At 44.3% G+C, this 25,294-nt stretch overlaps 1 protein-coding gene across 3 annotated transcripts in view; it reads right to left on the bottom strand.

Annotated features, from left to right (window-relative positions):
- SVEP1 (sushi, von Willebrand factor type A, EGF and pentraxin domain containing 1) overlaps positions 1-25,294 on the bottom strand; it is a 538,231-nt gene that overhangs the window by 142,161 nt on the left and 370,776 nt on the right. For all 3 annotated transcript variants that reach the window (XM_030193745.1, XM_030193746.1, XM_030193744.1), the window contains 2 exons: positions 14,553-14,744; positions 4,230-4,397 (listed from right to left, as the gene is read on the bottom strand). In XM_030193745.1, the coding sequence (XP_030049605.1) occupies positions 4,230-4,397; positions 14,553-14,744 (360 nt within the window). The remainder of the gene's footprint in view (positions 1-4,229; positions 4,398-14,552; positions 14,745-25,294) is intronic.

The raw sequence follows: 25,294 nt of genomic DNA on the forward strand, positions 1-25,294 counted from the left end.
TCAACATACCCTTGAAGGGTGTCCTAGCATTTGAATACCGGCAACTTTTTTGCTAGAAAAAACGCACTGCATTTTTGGTGGGTGGGAGGGGGGTCAGTGACCATAGGGAGGGTATTGGAAGGACAACCCTGATTCCCTCCTGTGGTCATCTGGTCATTCAGGGCAACTTTTGGTCCTTATTCATTCTGAAAACAGATCTAGACCAAAACGTTTCAGTTTTAGTCCTGGACAATTTTGTTCTGTTCCATTATGACTGAAAAATGTCCAAGACTTAGAAATGCCCAAATCCCGCCCTAAACACGTCCCTTGAGATTTGGACACACTGCAGAAGAACAGCATAGAAAAACATCTGAAAAATAGGTTTCGAAAATGCCGATTTGGATGTTTTTGTAAGAAAAACGTCCAAGTGTTAATGTATACCATTTTTAAGGCATATTTCTCTTTTGAAAATGAGCCCCTATGTGTATTTCATGTGTGGGTATGTAAATGTTTTATAAAGTTAATGATTAGGATAAATAGTTTCCCAGCTTTATTTTAGTAATATAACTGGATTTTTTTTGTTTTAAATTTTAATTGTAAATCTAGGAGCCTTGCCCTATCTCTTGTAATGTGAACCGCATAGATCCATTTGTGGTTACCTGCAGTATAAAAGCAATTGTTATGATTGGGGTCTGAACCCCTCTCAAACTTACCTCTTTCCTGGGGGTCAGCTTCTTAGCTGGCTTCTGTTTCTTTTCTCTGTCCTTTCTGAGCTGGCTCTGTCTCTCTGTGCTGGCAGCTTCCAGCAGCATGGCTCTAATTGTTTCACTATACTGCACCTGTGTGTGTGTTGCCTGAGTTGCTCTAACTCTCTTTGGGTGTACTGGCTTCAAGTGTTTCACGGTTTTGCATTGGTGTGGGTTGGGCCTCTCTGGGTCAGTGTGCTTTTGCCTAGGTCTAGGGAGTGTGACATCATCAGGGAGGGCCTTGATAAGGAAGTGGTGTTGTTTCCTTCAGGGCCTTTTGCAACAGTGGCGTTTGCTTCTGGCTAATTGCTTTAGGTCCAGGTTAGTTTAGTGCAGTGTGCACTTGTGACTTGTGTGTTTGACTTCCCTGTTTTTCCCTTTTGTTACGGAGTGTAGCACTGCTGTTAGTGCAGTGCTGGAGTTTGGTGCTGGGAGCACCCTTGTTAGTAAGTGTTTAGGAAGCACCTTTTGTTGTTTGGGTATTTGGCTTTCCTGCTTGTTTCCTTGTGCTTTCCCCGCTTTTCCTTGTGACCTGTGTTTAGCTGCTGTAGCTGGGTGCTTAGGAAGCACCAGGGTGAGAACCCATGTTTAGCTGCTGCAGCTTGGTGCTTAGGAAGTACCAGTGTTAAGGTCTGGCATTTGTCTTCCCTTCCTTTTCCCTTGTGGTTTCCCTGCACTTCTGTTAGTGTAGGGCGTAGGGGCACCCCTGTTAGTTTCTGTTGGGAGCACTGCTGTTAGTGGAGGGCTTAGGAGCTTTTCTGTTGGTGCTGGGCTTAGGAACACTTTTGGTCACTTTAGGAGTTAGGTGCACTTCAGTTACAGCTTGTTCTAGCCCTGGTCCCTGTGTCATCCAGTAAGTCCTGCCGGCTACTCGAACCCATGAGCTCAACTCTTGGGGGGCTTAGTAGCTAAGTGCAGGTGAAGCTGTGTGGACCAGTCCAGTGTGCGCCAGTCCCGTGTTCCAGTCCTGTGTCCTCCAGTCCGGGGGACCAGTCCAGTGTGTTCCAGTCCGGTGTGTGTTCCAGTCGGGTGTGCTCCAGTCCAGTGTGTTCCGGTCCGGTGTGTGTTCCAGTCCTGTGTCCTCCAGTCCGGGGGATTCCAGTCCATGTGTTCCGGTTCGCTGGGCAGTGCCTGCAGTCCCTGCCGGTGTGCTTACCCAGTGTTGGTTGGTGGGTTTTGCCTGCTGCTGTCACTCCTTGTCAGCAGCCCAAGGGCTCACGTTTGCTCCAGAGCCCAGCCCTGCGGGCTCTGAACCTGAGAACCTGACAGCAATGAGTTTAATATAATGTAATATTGGCTGTACATGTGGCCTGGAGAACAGAGAAGAAGGGAGAGGGGAAAAATGAAAGGGGCAGTTCCCCAACTGCTATGTAGCATATCTGTGTTTTTATAATGCAGAAGGTGGAACTGCTTTTCCCACAGAATTGTTTTGGGTCATGTTTTTGGGACTCTAGTTTTCTGAAAGCCCCCTTCTAACCTGGCAGATTTTTAAAACTTGTGTCTTTCTCCTTCACAACAAATCTGGTCCTCTGTTAACCCTCATATAGACAGTCTTCAACTCTTAAGTCTAATTTCTTCCCAACGTTCCATTGGGTTAGAGAAAACATTGATGGAACATTAACCATTATGCTCTCTCATACATAAATAAGTAACATTTAATCCCTCAGGGTATGAATACAAAGTGGTTCCACTGGATGATAAACTGACAGCTATGCGGCCGATATTCAGCCTGTGCTGGTCAGTATTTTTGACAGTGCTGACTGCCATGGGCAGAACTAGGCCCGGATATTCAGTGCTGGCACTTCAGGCATCAGCACTGAATATCTGATGCCGGAACATTATGAAGGTACAGTTGATACTCAGATAGCTAATGCGGCATAATTACAGTTGTCTGTTGTGTAGTCCAGCATACCCAGTCAGCCATTCAGGCATCAGTATTGAATATCGGCGGTGCCTACGTAGGGATATGACCCCTGCCACTATACTAGTGCAATACAGAGCTTGGTCTACAGCCTGTGCTCTAGAATACAAATTAGCATTGCTGATGCTTCAACACAGTATGGATTTTGTTTCGATTTTTGCCAAGGCCTGCACTTCAGAAGGAAAATACCTGTGACCCACTTTGGCTGATGCAAGAAAAGGGCAACCACGGCAAGAGCTCTCGATCAGGGTGAACCCAGCCTTCCTGGTGCCAGAATTTGGAGAAAAGCTCCAAAATGTCATCAAAAGACATTCTCATGGTTTCTCAAGCCATAAGACGCAGGGCACAACCAATCATCTATTTAATCTTGAGTGATAATGCCTTTATTAAAATGCTATAAAAAGGGCATCGACTGTGTCAAGAGTTATCTCGTGAACTCCTCTGAACTTATCTCTACTCATCCCATTAGTACATCTACTGGAACACTTTAGAGAATGTCTGGTCAGCTCAAGACCACCATCAGGTTGCATAACACAAGCTCTGTATTTGCTATCAGGTATTAAATCAAGTGGCCTGATTGTACCGTAGGGAGTTTGTATACTCCAATCAGTGTTCATTCTAAAGCATTTAAAAAAACGTGTATTTTCACTTCATTCTAAGCTTAGCCAACACATGTATATAACTTGATTAATTTCCATTTTTCATCCTTGGTTATATTATTTTCTTGTAAATAATAAAGCTTTCATTGTTAATGTATTTAGTACTTGTGTTACGTTGCCTGTCAGTATATCTGGGAGGAGTGAGAACTCAGATTTTCCCCGTTAGGGGGATGTGAGACTAAGATCATTCCAGAATGCCTTACATAAATATTCTTTGTATGTCTCTACCTACCACTAGGTGGTGAATTATTGTCGTACTCCTATACCTGGATAACTTCTGGGTCTGCCCCTAGAATCCCATGTGCTAAACGCAGAGTGCTGTGGTGGTCAGAGCAGATATTCAGCAGCACTATCTTATTAACTATCTATTCTAGAGACAGTCAGTGTGATTTAACTGGGCAGGAATTTGGGTCAAGCATAGGCAGAGTTTTCTGGTAAACACATAGATTACAAAATACACCAATTCAGTGCGTATCAATCTTTCTTTTGCTACAACCTGATGCATGTGGTCACAGAGAGCACATGACCCCCTGGTGGCACAGGCCAACGATGTGCTATGGATGGCCTGCCAAGGTTGCGATTCCAAACACAGGTTTGTAGTCATGACCATAGTTCGGGAAACTCTGCACTAATTTACATATATACTCTAATAGTCTAGGTAAGAACCTTTACACCTGCTCAAGAGCAGATATAAATTCTACACTTACAAGATAGGCAAGATTTCTACCACTTATGCTAATATTTTATTAAGACATGTGAGGTATCTCTATTAAAATAGTGCCTAAGTAACCACCCACTTGCTCTCTTAAACCTGATCTAGTTGTGGGAAGATGATAGTGAATATAGGTAAGTCCTGTAACACAGAACCTTGCAGAGGAGGATCTTTGAACAATGAATAGATTGAAGTATCTTAAATGTACCTACCCTTCCTTACACATGTAGGTTACTCTCTTTCCAAAAGTAAAGTTATTCCCAGTGATAAGAGCATCTTTTATTTCTGGAGGAGATCCACAAAATATAAGTTCACACACTGGGGCCACATTACTCCATCTGGCTGAAGCTTCACAAGTCAGTGTAGAGGGACCCTGTAAGCTAAGAGGAACAGACGAATTAGTAAACTATATTTTCAGTGGAAAACCAGGAGGTGCTTACTGATATAACCTGTTCATTAAAACATTTCCATTATTTTCACTCTACAGTTCTCAGGCCTGGTTACAAGTAATGAAGATTTCAATCTTGTTTTAATGACTATCATTTCAGCCCAGTAATAGAGGTACAGTTGAACTGAGTCATACAGAAAGATAAAGATGTGAATTTTCCTGATTTTAAATCACACTGGGGACTTAAAAGGACAATTCTTTAAAGTGGTGCCTATTTGGAACCTATTCTACATAGGAAAGTAGGCACCAACTTTTCTTTACAGAATCCTAGTGTAGCAGCACAAATACTTGTGTGTAATATAGGCACAACCACTTATACAAGCCATACAGCTGGTGTAAATGCTTGTGCCTAAATTGGTAAAATATGTGCTTCAATAATAATAGTATTCTATAATTTATGTACATAACTGAATTCCATCTATTCTCTGCCCAGACTCCACTCATTTTATAGAACAGTGTATAGCTGGAATGTTTGCATTTCTGGAATGTACGTATGTGTACACATATGCATTTATATGCATTTATATGCTGCTATTCTTGCTATTTATGTGTGAGGTATTTAGGTGTGATTGCATGTGCCTAAACATCAAAAGACATGCACATACTTTAAGGTGCATGCAGAGGTGTGAGTCTCACCCAGGCTCTGCTCATGTGTAAGCCCCCACCCCCCACCGCACATACTATGCAAGATATGCATGTATTTACAGAATAGCGCTTATGCAGAAATTTGGCAGTATGCACATACGGTGCACCTGATAGGAGCCTATTCTATAAAGAAAAGTAGGCACCTGGTATCAGCTCTAGTTCATCACAGCCAGAGTCACCATCTAGGCGTCACTTGACACATTGTGATAAAGTCACCTCCAGGATAGTTGGGTTAAGGCAGCATCAGTCTGAACTACAAGTCCCAGAAGGCATTGCAGGCAAGGAGCCAGGAGGTGAGATGGAAAACCCGGACTGGACTCCTAGCTGCAATAAGGGAGGACATGGGGGTAAGCTAACAGGAGGTGTAGATTGGCTGCCACTAGGGGGAAAGAGATAGGAAACCCTGTGTGCAGGAGCTCCTCATTAGGCTCATGCTCAACTCAGCTGGTATGGGTGTGTTGAGAAGCTAATGAGTGGAGAATGATTGGTTGTGAAGGCAGAAGCCAGGGATTGATTAGGCAGGTGGGAAGGAGTCTCAGCAGCAGTTCAGGGAGAGCAGCAAGGAAGGCGAGAAGCAGTTGCAGGCTGAAAACCCTTGGGCAGGGAGGTCCCTAAAGTACTGGAGTCTGAGAAGTGTTTGCAGGCTGAAAACCCTTGGGCGGAGAGGTCCCTAAAGTACTGAAGTCTGAGAGGCAGTTGCAGGCTGAAAACCCTTGGGCAGGGAGGTCCCTAAAGTACTGAAGTCTTGGAAGTATTGGCAGGCTGAAAATTCTTGGGGTAAGAAGAAGTCCCTAAAGTACTGACCTTACTAGTGAAGCTGTTGCAGGGGGAATCCCTTGGATGTGAGAAGTCCCTAAAATATGGAGCTCATTATGAGGGTGAAGAGAATAGAAGTATAACTGCTGCTTTGTGATTTAACTATGATGATGAATTGAATGGACTGCTGCTGTTTGGAACTGAACTAATGTTTATGGTGCACTGGATAAAGAGCCTAGACTGAAGCCGACTGTAGCCTATATTGAATCCTGACATGTGCTAAGAGCCTTCTGCTTAAAGGGGACTACTGGCCACACACTTTCCGGTGGCTTATAGGTACTTAGGATTGAAGGTGAATGCTGCTGTTGGGACTGTGTACTAGAAACCTGCATGGAATAAAGTCCTTGAGTTTGAAGTTACTGGTGGATATCTGTTTCTTCATTGTACCGGGAGCCTGTGGTTAGAGGAGATTGTTCTATCCCTGGCTGCACAAGAGAGGCGCCTGGTTACAACATCTACACACAGGCAGCCATTTAAGTTTAGGTTTTTTATAACTTCCATTTTCTAATTAGAGATCCTCTGTGTTCATCCCACGCATTTTTGAATTTTGTCACCATTTGTGTCTCTACCACATCCTTAATGGAGACTTTCTGTATCTGTGCTGTTAAAGGAAGGAGGAGGAGGAGGAGACAGCACTCAAAGAACTTGGTAGTCGGTAGGTGAGAGGCTGGCGCAAGAGCAGCACACACTTCCACAGGAATCCTGTGGGAACTGCACCCGTCCCCACGGAACCCTGCAGAAACTGCTTCTGCCCCCATGGGAACCCCGTAGAAACTGCTTACGTCCCCATGAGATCCCCGCAGAACTGCTTCTGTCCGCGGAAATCCCATGGGTATCGCGGGATTCCCGTGCAGGTCTCTACTGTGCAGTCTCCTGAAAGTCAGTCTATGAACAGCAAAGCAGAACACCAATGAAAAAGACCAAACACAAAGAGGAGACGAGCTAGAGAAATGAAAACCTCTGAGTGAAACTCCACTCAAAAGGAATGTGCTTAGGGCAAAAACCCCAACCTCCTGCCTTCTGCTGCCAAAGGCTGATTCAATTGTCAGCGCATCCTGAAAACAAACCTGAGCCGAGAGAGACAGGGACCCCCGCTGTAGATTCATTTTTGTAAATTGATATTGTCCTAGTTTTCTTTTTTTTTTGTATGTTCTTACACTGAAAGTGTTGATTTGTAGTTTCTCGCTTTGTGGTTAAATTTGAAATTATTACACACTGAATTCGTCAATGACATACAAGACTGATCGTCCACTCTAAAAAAAAACCTCTTGCAGTCCTGAAGGCACAGCTGAAACAGCAAGATGACCCACAGACCGAAGATAGCATGAAAACAAAAAAGACTGGGTGAACTCTGTGCTGGCCTAGAGGGACTAAAGGAAAGCAAATTAGCAGGTTAAGACCTAATTTCCCCTTTCACAGCATCCCTCTAGACCAGCACAGATGGGAAGTACCAAAGGAGTGACCTCAAGCGAGGGACCCCTGAAGACCAGATTCCAAAACATGAGCCCCAAAGGCCCAGGGCCGGTCTTAGCAATTTCAGAGCCCTGTGCAGACCAGTTCGGTGGGGCCCCCTGTCCCACCTAGCCCTGCCCCATGTTGACGTGTTTTAAGCATTTTTTTATTTCAAATAAAGACAAATCAAACAAAACTTGTACAGAAAAACTAATCCAAATATGCACAATGCTATCATAAGAAACCTTTGGGTTTAAAAAGCAAAACCATGTGAAAGTAAGGACTGGATAAATGAATTAAAACAAATCCCCTTAATATGTAATACTTGGCAGCAATAATGAAACAGTGATTCAATATCTATATAGGAAGCAGCCTGAGCTAACAGATTTATTTTCCACTGAACTTAATTAACTTTGTATGAACATGGCTGCTAATGGTGTGCTGAATTGGACAATGTTATTACTTCGAAGAAAAAAATTGCTTGAAACTCCCAATAAGTTATAAACTTCACCAAGAAAGTAGATAAGCAGTTGCGTGGTTCACTATGAACTGCACATTGAGTGTAGGGGGAAAAGTCTCATAATGTCACTCAGGCTGCTTATGTCCTAATTAACGTTCACTATCTGGACATGCCTTGGCTTTCGTGACTTGTGTAATCACAGACAAAATCCCCTCACCTCCTATATTTTAAATGTAAATGTGCAGTGATTCAACTAATGTGTATAACACGTTGAAAGTGGTTTTTTTTTTTACTTTTTTCGCTATTGTTCGCCATGTTTTATCAACATCAAAAATTATACTGTTTATGGCGTTCACAGAAGGACAATCACTTATCTGCATGGTATGAACATTCTCCGGACCCCGAAAGGTTCCTGTTTCACCTGAGCTTTGTCAAGGGATCTGGGTTGTTGCAGATCTGGTAAGATGAAAAACTGGTCAGCCATAATCGAAAAGCAAAAAAACCCACAAAAACAAAACATTGCAAAATATCCCATGCAACCACTGCATATTCTCCTGGCGCTTACTAGTGTCCTTCTCCCTGCCAGTTCGGGTCGCCACTACTAGCAATGGCGGCCAGGTCTTTTAACGGCTCTTCTGCTAGATATTGATGATTGTCCACACCGGAAATGGGTGCATCTCATATGTAACATCCCCAATGTAGGTAGGTATTGAGACCCACAGGTATCAATGCTTATTGTAAGCTTGAGCAAGATCCAACTAATCATCTGCAACAACAGATTAAAGAATTGACGTTAACAGGCTTCAATCAAGGCTTTTTGTCTAATAAAGAATATCGGTTACTGAAGTATCCGGGACCGTTGATTCCAGTATTGTATATCCTACTGAAAATGCAAAAGGATTTGAACAGACCTCTGGGTAGACCAATAATGTCCTCTAGGGATTCTTTGCTAGAGCCCCTTTCAATGTATGTTAATACCTTTTTGAGACCCTATCAGGGTCGCCCAAATCGGCATAATCGAAAGCTGATTTTGGGCGTCCTCAACTGCTTCCCGTCGCGGGGACAACCAAAGTTCCTGGGGGCGTGTCGGCACTGTAGCGAAGGCGGGACTGGGGCGTGATTAAGAGATGGGCATCCTCGGCCGATAATGGATAAAAGAAGGGCGTCCCTGACGAGCACTTGGCCGACTTTACTTGGTCCATTTTTTCTTGCGACCAAGCCATGAAAAGGTGCCCGAACTGATCAGATGACCTACCCTTACTCCCCCAGTGGTCACCAACTCCCTCCCACCCTCAAAAAAACCTTAAATTTTTTTTTTTGCCAGCCTCAAATGTCATACTCAGCTCCATGACAGCAGTATGCAGGTCCCTGGAGCAGTTTTAGTGGGTGCAGTGCACTTCAGGCAGGCGGACCCAGGCTCATCCCCCCCCCCCCCACCTGTTACACTTGTGGTGGTAAATGTGAGCCCTTCAAAAACCCACCACAAACCCACTGTACCCACATGTAGATGCCCCCCTTCATCCCTTAGGGCTATGGTAGTGGTGTAAAGTTGTGGGGAGTGGGTTTTGGGGGCTCAGCACCAAAGGTAAGGGAGCTATGCACCTGGGAGCAATTTGTGAAGTCCACTGCAGTGCCCCCTAGGGTGCCCGGTTGGTGTCCTGGCATGTCAGGGGGACCAGTGCACTACGAATTCTGGCTCCTCCCACGACCAAAGAGCTTGGATTTGGTCGTTTTTGAGATGGGCGTCCTCGGATTCCACTATGGCCGAAAACCGGGGACGACCATCTCTAAGGTCGACCATCTCAACATTTAGGTCGAACATCTCTAAGGTCGACCTAAATGTTGAGATTTGGGCGTCCCCGACCATATTATCTAAACGAAAGATAGACGCCCATCTTGTTTCGATAATACAGGTTTCCCCGCCCCTTCGCTGGGACGTCCATAGAGATGGGTGCCCTTAGAGATGGTCGTCCCCGTTCGATTATGCCCCTCTATGTATCTGAAAGTCCTACCTACATTAAGGACACCACGCACTTTTTACAGATCTTGGCCAAGACAGTATTACCTGAAGACCCGGTGTTAATGACAACATTTGACATTAAATCTTTGTACACTATAATCCCGCAGAATGAGTTACTAACAATTGTCGCAACCATATTAGAGTCGAGACCAAGACCTCATGAAGTCCCTGCCACATTTTTATGTGCTCCGACTGAAATGGCTTTATGTTAGAATTGTTTTCTTTTCCGGAATGATCTTTATGTGCAGCTTTCTGGTGTAGCGATGGGAGCTACTTTTGCCCCTACATTGGCAAATCTATTTATGAACATGTTTGAAGGCAAATGGATAACTTTAGGTTTCAATTTCAATCAAATATTCTCCTTTGGAGGAGATTCATAGATGATGTCTTTGTATTGTGGTGGGGCACAGAAAATGAGCTAAACAGCAAAACTCATAGACCTTATCATTTTTTATTCACTCTTATTATCTGTGTTGTTCTTTACGATATGTAATCGTTTACTATTTTATATTTAATTGTATTATAATGAACTGTAGTTTTCCCTTTGATCTTGTGTAAGCCACATTGAGCCTACTACTAGTGGGGAAATGTGGGGTATAAATGTGTTAAATAAATAAATAAATAAGCTATGCACTTTCCTGGAGTGGCTGAATACCTGCCACCGTAACATACAATTTACTGTGTCATTCTCCAGCACACAGATATATTTTCTAGACGTTGATATACAGCTGATTGACTGCAGCTTTAACAGCAAAGTGTTTGTCAAACCGACAGATCGGAACACCATTTTAGAGTGCAACAGTTGTCACCCCAGATCACTACGTGAAAGTGTACCTTTTTCACAATTTCTACGTTTCAGATGGATTTGCACTCTGGATGACGATTTTAAAACACAAGCCAAAGAATTCCATCAGAATCTACAGCGACATAATTATCCACATAAAGTACTTAAGCGGGCATATCTCAGAGCTAAATATAATAACAGAGATCTTCTGCTACAGAACAAGCAATTGACCAGACCAGATGACATGAACATGGTTTTTGTAATGCGGTTTGCACCTGGAGGGGAAGCAACAGCCAGGATTATCCGTCAGCATTGGGATATTATGAAAACACATTCTGTTTTCACAAACACACATTTGAGAATGGCGTATTCCCGCTCTAGGATTTTGAAAGAGGTACTCAGTCCGGCACATATGCCACAGAAACAGACAACCCAGCCGAGTGCAGCACAACCCCTGGGTCATTTTAAATGCAACAGATCTAACTGCACAACGTGTGCAGACTGACAGTTTTATCAATCATCATGACAACGAAACATACAAGATGAGATATCACACCACCTGCCAGTCGATGAATGTGATCTACATGGTCAAATGCCCGTGCAACAAAGTGTATGTGGGCAGAACAAGTAGAACATTACATACTCACCCGGGGCACCTTTGGTACAGTACTGCATAGTGAATTCTCATGATTTTAATGATTTGAGATGCTTGGCCCTGGAACAAATCCAGTTAGGAAACCGCGGCGGAGATCTTAATAAGAAGTTATTGCAGAGGGAAGTATTTTGGACATATCACCTTAAATCATTGGAACCGATGGATCTCAATACCTACCTACATTGGGGATGCTACATATGAGATGTACCCATTTCTGGTGTGGATGATCATCAATATCTGGCAGAAGAGCCGTTAAAAGACCTGGCCGTCATTGCTAGTAGTGGCGAACCGAACTATGAGGGAGAAGGACACAAGTAAGCGCCAGGAGAATACGCAGTGGTTGCATGGGATATTTTGTAATGTTTTGTTTGTGTGTTTTTTCGCTTTTCGATTATGGCTGACCGGTTTTTCATCTTACCAGATCTGCAACAACCCAGATCCCTTGACAAAGCTCAGGCGAAACAGGAACCTTTCGGGGTCTGGAGAATGTTCATACTATGCAGATAAGTGATTGTCCTTCTGTGAACGCCATAAACAGTATAATTTCTGATGCTGATAAAATATTGTGAACAATAGCGAAAAAAGTAAAAAAAGTTAAAAAAACAAAGCAAAACCACTTTCAACGTGTCATACACATTAGTTGAATCACTGCACATTTACATTTAAAATATAGGAGGTTGGTGGGGGGGTGGTTGCCTGTGATTACACGAGTCACAAAAGCCAAGGCATGTCCAGATGGTGAGCGTTAATTAGGAAATAAGCAGCCTAAGTGACATTATGAGACTTTTCCCCCTACACTCAATGTGCAGTTCACAGGGAACTGGACAGTGTTGGCACATTCAGACTGACTCTGGACAGTTCTGCACGAAAGAAACCCTTCCCTCATTACTCAATACCTTTTCTGTGAAATAGTAGTAATAAAAAAAAAAGGCAAGTGCATTTTTATAATATACCACTGCATTCCACAAAGCAAAAGGATCAAGTTCCCACATGCCATCTTAAAGATTTTAAATGCTCACAGGTTTCAATTTAATTCATGTTTAATGCGGGATAAAATGCCATAAATATGTAAATACATAGATAGATAGAAACTCTGAATGTTGAGCACCTGATTCTCATAACATGATGTCTGTTTAGTGGCCCTTTATAAGGAGAAAGAAAAATCTCTGCACGAATATAATAGTACTAGGGTGTCCCTTTAACCAGCCCCTCCAAATGATACACTGATTACGATTTATAACAAATTACTATTCTACTTATTATACTCCTTGTGTGTACAATCCGTATGCACAAGCCGGCATGTTTGAAAATCAAAGTGAGATTAAATAAAAATTCCTCCAACAATAAAGACAACGTGGATGCAGCAGCTTGAGTGCACAGGGATCCGGCTGCGCGAGAAGGGGAAACAGATATTACCTCGATTTTTTTTTTTTACAGTATCCTCCCCTCCTTCCATCTACCTATTCTAGAACTCCTGCCCGCTCCCCCGGTTCCCCGAGCTGCAGGGTGCCCTCCCAGCACATACCTGAAGCCAACCTGGTGGTCTGGTGTAGTCTTCGGGGCAGGAAATATCCACAGTCCTGCCTGTTGCTGGAACTGACCTTCTTACTGTCGCATCTTCTTTAAAATGGCTGCCGAGACTTCCAACGGCAGCCTCACAAGACTTCAGCAGTACCATTAATAAACTTACCTCAAAGAAACACTAAATATGAGGCAAGAAACTATCCAGACTACACCTCCCAAATTGCAAAAAAGTGATCTACAAAAACCGTCCACTCTGCAGACTTCACATACCTGGGAACCAAATGGTGGAACTCCTTACCACCCAAAATAAGAAATATACAGGAATATACTAGATTCCGCAAAATCCTCAAATCGTTCCTATTCAAACAAACCCTTACAAAGAACAACCATATTTCAAACAATTAATTATTACTTGAATTGGTTATTACTTTTACCATTAACTTTCTCTTTGTACAATTTCTCATTCATAATAGATTTTCTATATGTAAAACATCCATAGCTATCCCAGTATGTTTATGATACTGTACTGTAAAATTGGATTCTTACAACAAATTACTTTCTTATGCATTATTTTTTGTTATGTATCCTAAACTGTTTATTGTAAGCCACTCTGAACTCAAACTTGTTTGGGATAATGTAGGATATAAACAGTGGTGTGCTGGTAAATTTTTAACAACAGGCTCTCTCCCCGGTCCACCTCGGCGCCCCCCCCCCCCCCCGTTCTGATCAGAAGGCGGGACTAAGGGCACGAACGAACTCATCGAAGCAAACAGGGAAGGCTGGAGACGCGCAGCAGGGTTTTAAATAACGCGCGCTTCAATGGAGAGGTAATAAAAAAGATGGATGGGAGCGGGCGGGGACGGTGGGGGCGAAGGACAATCACTGGACATGTTTGGGAGCAGGAGGGGAGGTAAGCATGGCCTGTGATGGCGCCCTCCTGCCATGCTTACCTCCTGTAATGGAGCCGGCTCGCCCCCAAGAACAACCGGCTCGCAAGAGCTGTCAAAATTTAACAAGCGGCTCTTGCGAGCCGGACCGAGCCAGCTCCAGCACACCACTGGATATAAATGTCACAAATAAACTCAGTCCAGCATGCAGGAAGTGCACCATAGGATTACTTTTCCCCATGTTTTTTTTTTAAATGTTAAGACCCCTGGCTTAGAAACTGGGACTGCACAGGCTTACCACTGCTACCATCTGCTGAGACTGAGAACAGACTAACTTTCAGGGGACTGCACAACCCCCTTATAGGATTACTTGAAATTCAGTGTGCTCTCAGTCTCCATCTGCTGGTAGGAGTGCATAACCAATCTGTGCTGATGTAGAAGGACGCTATGGAAAATATATTTTCACAAAATCATGGTCCACAAATATAACAAACTGTTAATATGTGTGATGCCATCATCTGAATGCAGTAAAGGAAATTCAGAAAAATTAGTGATGTCATTATCAGATGTCACCTACATCAAGGTTTAAATTGTGCTGTGTGTGTGTATGTGTATTGGGTTTTCAGGACAGCCACAATGAACAGACATTAGATAAATTAGCATATACTGGCTTACCAATGTAGGCAGATTTAGACTATGCCTATTTATTGTGGATAAGACTACCTGTGAGGTCCCTAGAACAGATTTCAGAAGCTGTGGCCTGTGTGATCAACATTCTCTGTACTGACACAAAGAGATGGCTCCTCTGCTCTTTTTAACACATTTTATAGAAATTTCATATTACCTGTATCCCTCATTACACATATATGATATTGTAGACAGGTATGTTGTCCCAGTCATTGTGTAATTTCCATTAGATATGTCCTCAGGAGCAGGACACACTACTAATTCACAGGAAGGAGGAGCATGACTCCAAATGCCACTAGCAAGACACGATGTTTCTGTGTCACCAATCAGCTGGAATCCTGCATTGCATCTAGAGGAAACAGAAACACAGAAAAAATTGTAGGTAGATAGACCATACAAGCCTTTCCAGTCTGCCATCTACTCTTCCTATCCATGCCATCTACTCTTCCTATCACTCCCTTAGAGATCCTATGTACTTGTCCCAAGCTCTCTTGAATTCAGATACTGTTTTCACCTCCACCACTTCCACCGGGAAGCTGTTCCATGAATTCACCACCCTTTCTGTGAAAAAGGAATTCAAGCTAAAACTTTCTCCTAGTGTGCTAGAATCTTTCCAGTGCATCCTTCTAGCTAGTGCAGTTAGTAGAATCCAGGTTGATATTAAACCAGGTACTTTTTGGAGGAGTTCTGTGGGGGACATGAGATTGGAGAGTCTTCTTGAGCCAGTCTTGATATTGCTGCAGCCTGCCAAGTAGAACTTCCACTAAATAAAGCAGTGGCTTTCACTTATAGTGCTCAAGAGCCATAAATGGGTTGGGTTTTCTGGAAATCCCTAATGAACATACATGAGATAGAAGTTTACATACAAACTATCTCCATCATATGAAAGTCAATCTCATGCATTAGGGATATCTTCAAAACCTGAGTGAATACCACTGATATTTATTTATTTATTTATTAGGATTTAATAATGGTTTTTTTATTGAAGGAATTCACTCAATGCGATGTACAGTAAGAATAAATCAAACATGAGCAGCAGGCAATTACAGCAGTAAAAATATTCAAATAACAATACAAAGTATGGCATAGTATACTATTATAATGCCTAGATAGGGACCACTGGTGAAATATTCTGATTCTAATGTTGTATTACCACGTGGTATTCAAAATATTTTGCTTCCAACAACTGCTGCTGTAAATCATACTTGTTTATTCTTACTTTTATTAAGAGGACCTCAGATCTTCCCGGCTTGGCTGTTCTATTCAGAACTCTTTTGCATGATATTTTCTTACATGCGCTCAAGCTGTTTTCTGGAAGTATTTATTATCACCGGTCCTATATTTGCTTTCAAATTCTTTCAGAGGTCAGGATTCTAAATCACTGAAAAAAACTCCCACTCAGAGAAAAACCAGTGATTCCTGCCCTCTGAAACACAGCTTCCCCTTGTGTCAAGCAGAATATTTTCTGCAACTGATTCTGTCCTACATTTACATTTAAATAGGGTTAAATGCAGTGCTCAATCTCACAGCTGTACTTAGCTTCAGGGTTTTCCGTCAACCGCCAACCGCCAGCTACAAGCTGTTCCGTGAACCACCAGCTACAAGCTGCATGTCACTGCTTCTTTCCTCTTTCCCATTGTGATGTATTCTGATTCCTTCTGTCCCTTCAACAAGAACGTCTCGTTTCGCTGCTCTCACTGCTGCGTCAGGAAGGAAACACTATCTCTGACATCCTCCTTGCATTTTTCAAAATGGCCGCGGTTTTTGTAACAAACGCTCAAGCTTGTTCTTATCCAATCAGCTATTCCATTATATTTAAAGGGCTATTGCTTTCACTTCTAGTACTTGAAAAACAACTTTCTAGAAAAACGCTTTCCATTCTACATTTTTATTTAAACCATATGGTTCTATTGTGTTGTAATGGTAAATTAGACTATTATTAAGAACAAAATTAGAGAGCATATTCAAAAGCATGGATTAATGAGACAAAGTCAACATGGATTTAGTGAAGGGAAATCTTGCCTCACCAATCTACTACATTTCTTTGAAGGGGTGAACAAAGATGTGGATAAAGGTGAGCCGGTTGATATTGTGGTATCTGGATTTTCAGAAGGCGTTTGATAAAGTACCTCAAGAAAGACTCCAGAGGAAATTGGAGAGTCATGGGATAGGAGGTAGTGTTCTATTGTGTATTAAAAACTGGTTAAAAGATAGAAACACAGAGAGTAGGGTTAAATGGTCAGTATTCTCAATGGAGAAGGGTAGTTAGCGGGGTTCCCCAGGGGTCTGTGCTTGGACTGCTGCTTTTTAACATATTTATAAATGACCTAGAGATGGGAGTAACTAGTGAGGTAATTAAATTTGCTGATGACACAAAGTTATTCAAAGTCGTTAAATCGCGGGAGGATTGTGAAAAATTACAAGAGGACCTTACGAGACTGGGAGACTGGGCGTCTAAATGGCAGATGATGTTTAATGTGAGCAAGTGCAAAGTGATGCATGTGGGAAAGAAGAACCCAAATTATAGCTACGTCATGCAAGGTTCCACTTTAGGAGTCACGGACCAGGAAAAGGATCTAGGTGCCGTTGTTGATGATACGTTCATACCTTCTGCTCAGTGTGCTGCTACGGCTAAGAAAGCAAATAGAATATTAGGTATTATTAGGAAAGGAATGGAAAACAAAAATGAGGATGTTATAATGCCTTTGTATCGCTCCATGGTGGGGGCCGCACCTCGAATATTGTGTTCAATTGTGGTCGCCACATCTCAAAAAAGATATAGTGGAATTAGAAAAGGTGCAGAGAAGGGCGACGAAAATGATAAAGGGGATGGGACGACTTCCCTATGAGGAAATGCTAAAGTGGCTAGGGCTATTCAGCTTTGAGAAAAGGTGGCTGAGGGGAGATATGATACAGGTCTATAAAATAATGAGTGGAGTTGAACGGGTAGATGTGAAGTGTCTGTTTACGCTTTCCAAAAATACTAGGACTAGGGGGCATACGATGAAGCTACAATGTAGTAAATTTAAAACGAATCATAGAAAATCTTTCTTCACTCAATGTGTAATTAAACTCTGGAATTCGTTGTCAGAGCATGTGGTAAAGGCGGTTAGCTTAGCGGAGTTTTAAAAAGGTTTGGACGGCTTCCTAAAGGAAAAGTACATAGACCGTTACTGAATGGGGGAAAACCACTATTTCTGGGTTAAGCAGTATAAAATGTTTTCTACATTTTTGGGATCTTGCCAGGTATATTGTGACCTGGATTAGCCACTGCTGGAAATAGGATGTTGGGCTTGATGGACCTTTGGTCTTTCCCAGTATGGCAATACTTATGTACTTATGTAAGGCCTTCATACATCCTCCATAAGAGTACATCTTGGTGCTCTTTCATCCTACCATTTTGATCTTCTAGCCCAGTTGTGGGCAACCTGTAGACAACCGCTGAATTTAATGTAGCTTGTGAGACCATGGGAAGTATACACAGAAAACGGCCCGCACAATTGTCATTAACCAGAGTTTTGATGTCAGTGGAATGGGACAATACTTGTTTGACAGTGTAAGCAACTGTTTGTAAAAACAGAAATATATATGGGGGGGGGGGTGGCTCAGGAGAAGTCACTGCTGCTGGGCAGGGAGCTGAGAGTGACCATGAGTGGCGGAGAGAGTTTCAATTTCAGCTAAAAGTGCCTAAATTTGGTCAGCCTCTACTATACTGTGATCTCACATTTCATGAAGGGGCTTCTCCATAAGCCTCCACTGCAGAAGCCCCCTATTCCTTGGGACCTTAAAGAATTCTCTCTTATTTCTGCTGGCAATGTGCACATGTAAAACATTGTGTGCAAGTTTACAGCCTCAACTTGATGTGTGCAGTATTACCTATGTTCACAATAAAGAAAGCCAGCAAAAAGTTTGGGCATGCACTTGCTAGGTGTGTGCGCTTCCTTTCTGACCCATGTACATGTGCACTCGCGCAGAGCAGTGGGGTAGCTATGGGAGGCCACGGGGGCCTAGCCACCCCAAATTGGCTCTGGGGCCCCCAGTTTGGCTGGCGGGGGTCCCCGACCCCAACCCCCGCCAGCTGAAGTATTTTATCTGTCCCGCACTGGCCTCGCACTTGCCGCCTCTCCTGTTTCCAGTCACACCGTGCATGCTCTTGTTTTAATGAAACTGATCATTAAAACAAGCATGCAATGCAAGGCGTGCTGAAAACAGGAGAGGAAGCAAGTGCGAGACCAGCGTGGGACAGATAAATGCTTCAGCTGGCAGGGGTTGGGGACCCCCACCAGCAAAGGTACCTTGCGGTGGCGAGGGGGGGGGGAGGGGGAGGAAGCGACAGCGGAGGGGGGGGGGGGTTGGAAGCAGCAGCGGCGGGTCGGAAGCGGTGGGGGAGGTGGCCTAAAATGTGCACTCCTACTTTGGGCTCTGGACCCCCCTCCGCCGAGGTCTGGCTACGCCCCTAGCGCAGAGCTTAGAGGGAACACTGACCTTAACCTTGTGTGAGTTTCATTAATAAAACTACCGTTAGGGCTATTAGAAAGTTTTTCTCTGAAGAACATCACTTGGAATGTGCTTTTCCTCATTGCAGTGACCTTGGACAGAAAGGTGAGTGAGCTTCAAGCACTGGTAACTTATGAACCCTAAACTCAGTTTCATCATAACAAAATTATTCTCTGATCCCATCCTAAATGTTTGCTGAAAGTAGTGTTGCCTTTCAATCATTCTTCTTCTTAGCTTTTTTTCCCAGAACTATATAAAAATCCATGTGAGAAGGCCTTTCACACTCTGCACTTTCACTAGGGAATTCTATAAATAGCACCTAAAGTTAAGTTCTAATTCCATGCCCAACTTTTGGTGTGGAAATGCAATCTAATGGATCCAAGGTGCTGAAATGGCAGATTGGTGCAGAAATGGACCTTTGTCCTTATGCCATCAGATAACATCACCCACTTGTGCATCTGATTGATTCTGATGTTGACAGAAAACATTACAGGTAAGCAACATTGCTTTTTCTATATATAAAATGTGCTTTACATGTGGAAAAATGCTTTATAAAATTATCCCCTCTATAGTGCTGCTTGACTTTCAGTAGATCTTTTAAAATCTGTTGTCATTCCTCCCTGCCTTAAAAATGTTTTGTCTATACATTGTTGTACCAATGTTGAAACAAAGTTCTATGTTCACTTGGCTGATGAACATATAACTTCACTATCTGCGTATTCTTAAAAATTATATGGATAGTATCAGGATGAAAATCCATCTGAACAGCATGATATAACAAAAGTGTGGATGGCGGACTATGGGCAGGCTGAGAAATTATTCAAATAGAAGCAATAGTTAGCTAATAGCAACCAATGCCCTTATTTTCTCGTAGAACCTCTATTTGTGTTTTAAACATCTGAAAAATGGAATTTAGATATCCAAATTGCATGGATGTTCAAATCCCAATGTTATAAAGCCAGGGTACAAATGCCTAAAACAGCAGTACATCTTTATGGAAAAGGGGCATGGTATGGGCATGTCTGGGTAGAACTAGGGACGGGCTAAAATATGGACATCGAACTGATTTCAGAAAGAGGAAGGGATGCTTATGTCCAAAAATATGGACATTGGTATTTAGATCTGGTACCCAGCACTTCCATGTTACAGAAAAGTGCTCTAATTGAGCAATTCTCCACCGGAGGGATTAAGGGAAGTCGGTTCCTTAATCCCTCAGTGGTTGTGAAACTGGCAAGGGATACTGGGCTCTGACAACTTTGGGAACTATGGATGGCAAGGGATACTGGGCTCTGTGACAACTTTGGGAACTATGGATGGAAAAATGATGTCTTACCTGATAATTTTCTTTCCTTTAATTGCAGCAGATGAATCCAGGAACTAGTAAGTTGTGCCTATCTACCAGCAGGTGGAGATAAGAGATCACTGACTTGAATCCAGTGATATGGGACGGATAGCTCCGCACACAGTCAATATGTCATCTACTAAACCACCACCCCAAGCCAGAACCCAGGTCACAACTCAACACACAGGGCAAAGACTATTCAGTGCTCATCAACTGGAAGGCAGTCCTCTGTATCAGCCAAGCAATTGACCATACACCATGGAAAGCTTGGCACAACAGCTAACGCCGTTGCCTCTTTTTAAATTTTTTTTTAAAATGTGAACATAGGCAGAACAAGAAAAAGAAAACAATGTACAACAATCAATCCTTCTATTACCTAGTATAGAGAAAAGAAACAACACTGCAGATAGGGTGGGATGCTGGATTCATCTGCTGCGATTAAAGAAAAGAAAATTATCAGATAAGACATAATTTTTCCTTCCTTCACATCAGCAGCAGATACATCCAGGAATCAGTGGGATGTAGCAAAGCAGTCCCTAACTAGTGGGGGAACACGTCACCCCTGCGGACAGAACAGCAGCACCAAACTGGGAATCCCAATGCCTTGCCATGTCCAGTTTATAATGATTAGAAAAAGTATGAAGACAAGGCAAAACAGGACTGGAACCCCGGACTGGAGTACTCAACTGGAACGCACCGGACTGGTACGCACTGAACTGGAACACACTGGACAGGAACACACGGGACTGGACCTAGGCTTCACCTACACATAGCCGCCGTTCCCCAGGGGTTGAGCTCCCGGGTGCAGGCAGCCGGCAGGACTTGGAGGAAAACTGGTACTGGAACTAGCAGGCAGGAACACCAGGAATCAGGATTCAGAAGTGCCACAGGCACCTAGACAAAAGCAAGGCAGACAGGGGTGCATGGCTATGGTTGGAGCTCCAGTAGCTGAGAAATACAGGCAGAGGACAGGACTATGGCTGAAGCTCCAGTAGCTAGAAATACAGGCAGGGAGCAGGGATATGGCTGGAGCTCCAGTAGCTGAGAAATACAGGCAGAGGACAGGACTATGGCTGAAGCTCCAGTAGCTAGAAATACAGGCAGGGAGCAGAGCAATACTTAAAGCTGCCAAGCAGCCACTAAGAAAGAAACCCAAGCCAGGAATACAGACCAGAGGCAAGACTAGGAAATAAGCAATAAAACCAAAACTAGCAACACACAGACTAACTAGAATTAAGCTACACACAAGCTAACTAGAATAAAGCTACACACAAGCTAACTAGAATACAAGCAAGAAACTCAGACTAGAACTGGACTAGGCAGAAGTGCACAGAGCACACCCACATACCAGGGACCTTAGACGATGCAAAGGCAAACACAGAAGTTTCTAGGTGATTAGTAAAGCCCTTCAGCACCTGAGGCTCAAGCTGCAGCAATCTCAAGGCAACTACGGGTGCTGTTCAGGCACAAACAAGAAAGACAAGTCTGGCAGCCTGGAAGATCCGGACCGGACTGGGCTGAAGCCTGGAACGGGTAGGGCCAGCAAGACAGTCTATGGCAGACACCGGTTCTGGCCACCAGAGGGCAAGGGGAGCACAAACCAAGAAGCTGGCAGAAAGCATACTGAAGCATAGAGAGGCTCAACATACACAGGTGCAGCACAGAGGAACAATCAGAGCCATGCTGGAAGCAGCCAGCACACAGAGACAGAGACAGAGCAAACTTAGAAAGAACAGACGGAGGCCAGCTTAGAAGCCGACCGCCAGAAATAAGGTAAGCCTGAGAGGGGTCACGGCCACAGACGTGACAAGAACCAAGCTGTAAGAACAAAGCGGGAGAGATCCTCCATGGGTACAGAACTCTGATGGAGGAAATCTGGGACTATTGGCAGTGGAAACAGTTCTGTCACCAACAGTCAAATCACATCTGCATGACATGGCCACCTGGGCCAATCCGGAGCCACCAGAATCACTGCCCCCAGATGGAGACAGATCTGTCTGGCCACGAACTTGCAGGGGGACTACAAGTAAAAATTGCCTACAGAAGAGGAGAATTCTAATTTGAAACCTTCTCTAATATCAAGAACCTACTGATCCGATGTAACTTTGGCCCACTGCTCAAAGAATAGTGAGACGAACCCTATAGAAACATAGAAACATGACAGCAGATAAGAGTTGAATTGTCCATCCAGTTTGCCCATCCTCAGTAACCACTAACACCTCCTTTTCCTAAGAGATCCCACATCTGTCCCATGCTTTCTTAAATTCTGACACAGTCCTCATTTCTATGACCTCCACCGGGAGGCCAGTCCACACATCGACCACCCTTTCCGTGAAAGAGTATTTTCTCAGATTCCTCCTAAGCCTATTTCCTCTTAACTTCATCCTATGCCCCTGATGGCGAACCTATGACACGCGTAGCCATTTTTGATGACACGCGGCGCCGCCGCAGTGTGGTCCGCCCTCCCTCCTCGCTCCCGGAAACTAACCTTAAAGCCTCCTTTCACGTCGCAGCAAGCAGCAGCAGGGCAGGCCACTCCTTCCTTCCGTGTCCCGCCCTCGCCTGACGTAACGTCCGCGAGGGCAGAGCACAGAAGGAAGGAGGAGAGGTCTGCCCTGCTGCTGCTTGCTGCGACGTGAAAGGAGGCTTTAAGGTTAGTTCTGGGCCCGGTAGCAGGTGGAGGAGGGGGCCCAGCGACCTCGGGTGGGCAGCGATCTCGGGTAGGGGGGGCCCGGGGGCGGTCCTAGTAGATTTTTCTCGAAGTGACACACCACCCGAGTTATGCTCGGTTTTTTCGCGAATTTTGACACACCAAGCTCAAAAGGTTGCCCATCACTGTCCTATGCCCTCTCATTCCAGAGGTTTTTTCCATTTGAAAAAGGCTCACCTCTTGTACATTAACACCACTGAGGTATTTAAACATCTCTATCATATCCCCTCTCTCACGTCTCTCTTCCAGCATATACATGTTGAGGTTCATGAGCTGTCCCTATATGTTTTATGACAGAGACTGCTGATCAATTTTGTAGCTACCCTCTGAACTGACTCCATTCTTTTTATATCTCTCTGTAGGTTCAGTCTGCAGAATTGCACACAGTATTCTAAATGGGGCCTCACCAGAGACTTGTAGAAGAGCACTATCACCTCTTTTGTCCTGCTGGTTATTCCTCTCCTTATGCACTTGAGCATTCTTATGGCTTTGAGTGTTGCCTTTTCTACCTGTTTGGTCACCTTTAGCTCATGTGCAGAGCCGAGCAACGGACCATTGCCCCATCACTGGACAGGTCATGCAGCAGGCGCGGCCCAGGCCACAGGTCCTGAGGAGAGCTCGTCTCCTTGAAAGGATGACCGTGGCTTGAACTGGGGCAATATTTCCGGGACTCCTGAAAGTGAGACCGCACTGATGCCAGTTTAAACAATGGTTTCTGCCTGTCCTCAGTCAAGCACTGTGTCTTGGAGTCCCCCAGGTCTTTAACCAATTTCTTGAGATCCTCATCACCAGGTCATAGAGATAGTCTGCCAAATAAGCCAAACCGGACTCATCGAGGGAAAATCCGTCGGAGGGCACTCATCCCCCCCCAACGACCCCTCCGCCACCTGTAGCACCCAGGAAAACCATGCTCATGCTGCATAAGAACTGCAAATAGAAGCCTGGAGGGAAAGAGCTGAAACCTTGAAAATCTGTTTCAAAGTAGCTACCAGCTTCCTGTTCTGGATGTCCTTCAAAGATATACCCCCCTCCACCGGCAGTGTAGTCTTCTTGGTGACCACCGCCTTTATCTTAGGAAGCTTAAACTTATCCAAATAATCCTGTGGCACCGGGCACAGGCATGACATGGCATTTGCCAAATGAAGTGACCCACACGGCCGAAATCAGTTTCTCAGTTGCAGCATGGACTGGGAAAGACTGGGAGGATTTACTCGTGCTAGTCATTTTCAAGTTAGCTGCAGCAGGAGCCAGGGACTCATCCATCCCAATGTTAAGCGCTTTAAGTACATTAACAATCAAGGAGGGCAACTCTTCCCTATACATTAACAATCAAGGAGGGCAACTCTTCCCTATGGAAAATGTGCATGGTCATGGGGTCATCTGGCTCCATAGCCAGCAGCTTCTCTAGATCCTGCTCCAGCTGAGACTGACCAGACACGTCGGTCTAAGCCAGCTCTGACAGAGGAAGAGATGGGGGAGGGGGGAAGGCAATGACACCACCTCACACGCTGAGCCCATGTGCCTCCACTTCTTCAGGTGCTCGAGGCCCCAAGATGGCACTGAGTCCACCCCAAAAGGGCTCTGAAGGGAAGAACCCCCCTGCTGCTGGGCCCTCTTTATCAAATAAGCCTGATGAAGCAGTAGTAAAAAGATGTGGGAGAAGGGCTCCCACTCCGAAGCCCCTGAGAAACCTGCCCCGATATCCATCAAGAACGAGGGTCCAGGCTCAGCAAGACTGGACAATTCCCCAACCTGCTGCGAAATTGGCCCTTGCAGAGCTGAAGGCAACATGGCTGCTGGAGAGGTCACATCAGCCTGACGTGGAGGAGAGCACGTATGGGAATCTCCCACATGGGAAATTGTCAGGCCTTCCAAGTGCACCGCTGATTCAGCCATGGTCAAATCTGCGCACACCCACACACAGATACTGGACACCACTTGCCACTTCCCACAGTGGGAGCAGTGTTTCACTGTCTCTGTGGCCAGGATTCCGGGAGACAAAGTACCAAGAAGGCAGAATAAATAGTAAGAGAACTCACTTGTCTATCACACTGTGCTCTGCAGCTGCCTAAAATTGCTCCTGTTCATAAAAAATAACAGCTCACTGCCACACAGCCTCTGAACACAGGGCTCTGCCTGGACATGTTTTTTCTTGTTCTATAAAAGCAGTGCTCAAATAAAAACACAGCACTAGCCAACAGATTTGTGTTTTTTTTCTTGAAGTGTGGAACCCAGGCAGAACACAAAGGCTACTGGCAGAGGGAACGTGGGGTGGGGAAGGGACTTGGGGCGACCAGGTATTCCCCCTAAAGCTGGCACTGCATAGCCAGAGCACCTCCTTAAGCTCAAT

This window comes from Microcaecilia unicolor, chromosome 2, assembly GCF_901765095.1.
Source record: "Microcaecilia unicolor chromosome 2, aMicUni1.1, whole genome shotgun sequence".
Classification (NCBI taxonomy): Eukaryota; Metazoa; Chordata; class Amphibia; order Gymnophiona; family Siphonopidae; genus Microcaecilia; species Microcaecilia unicolor.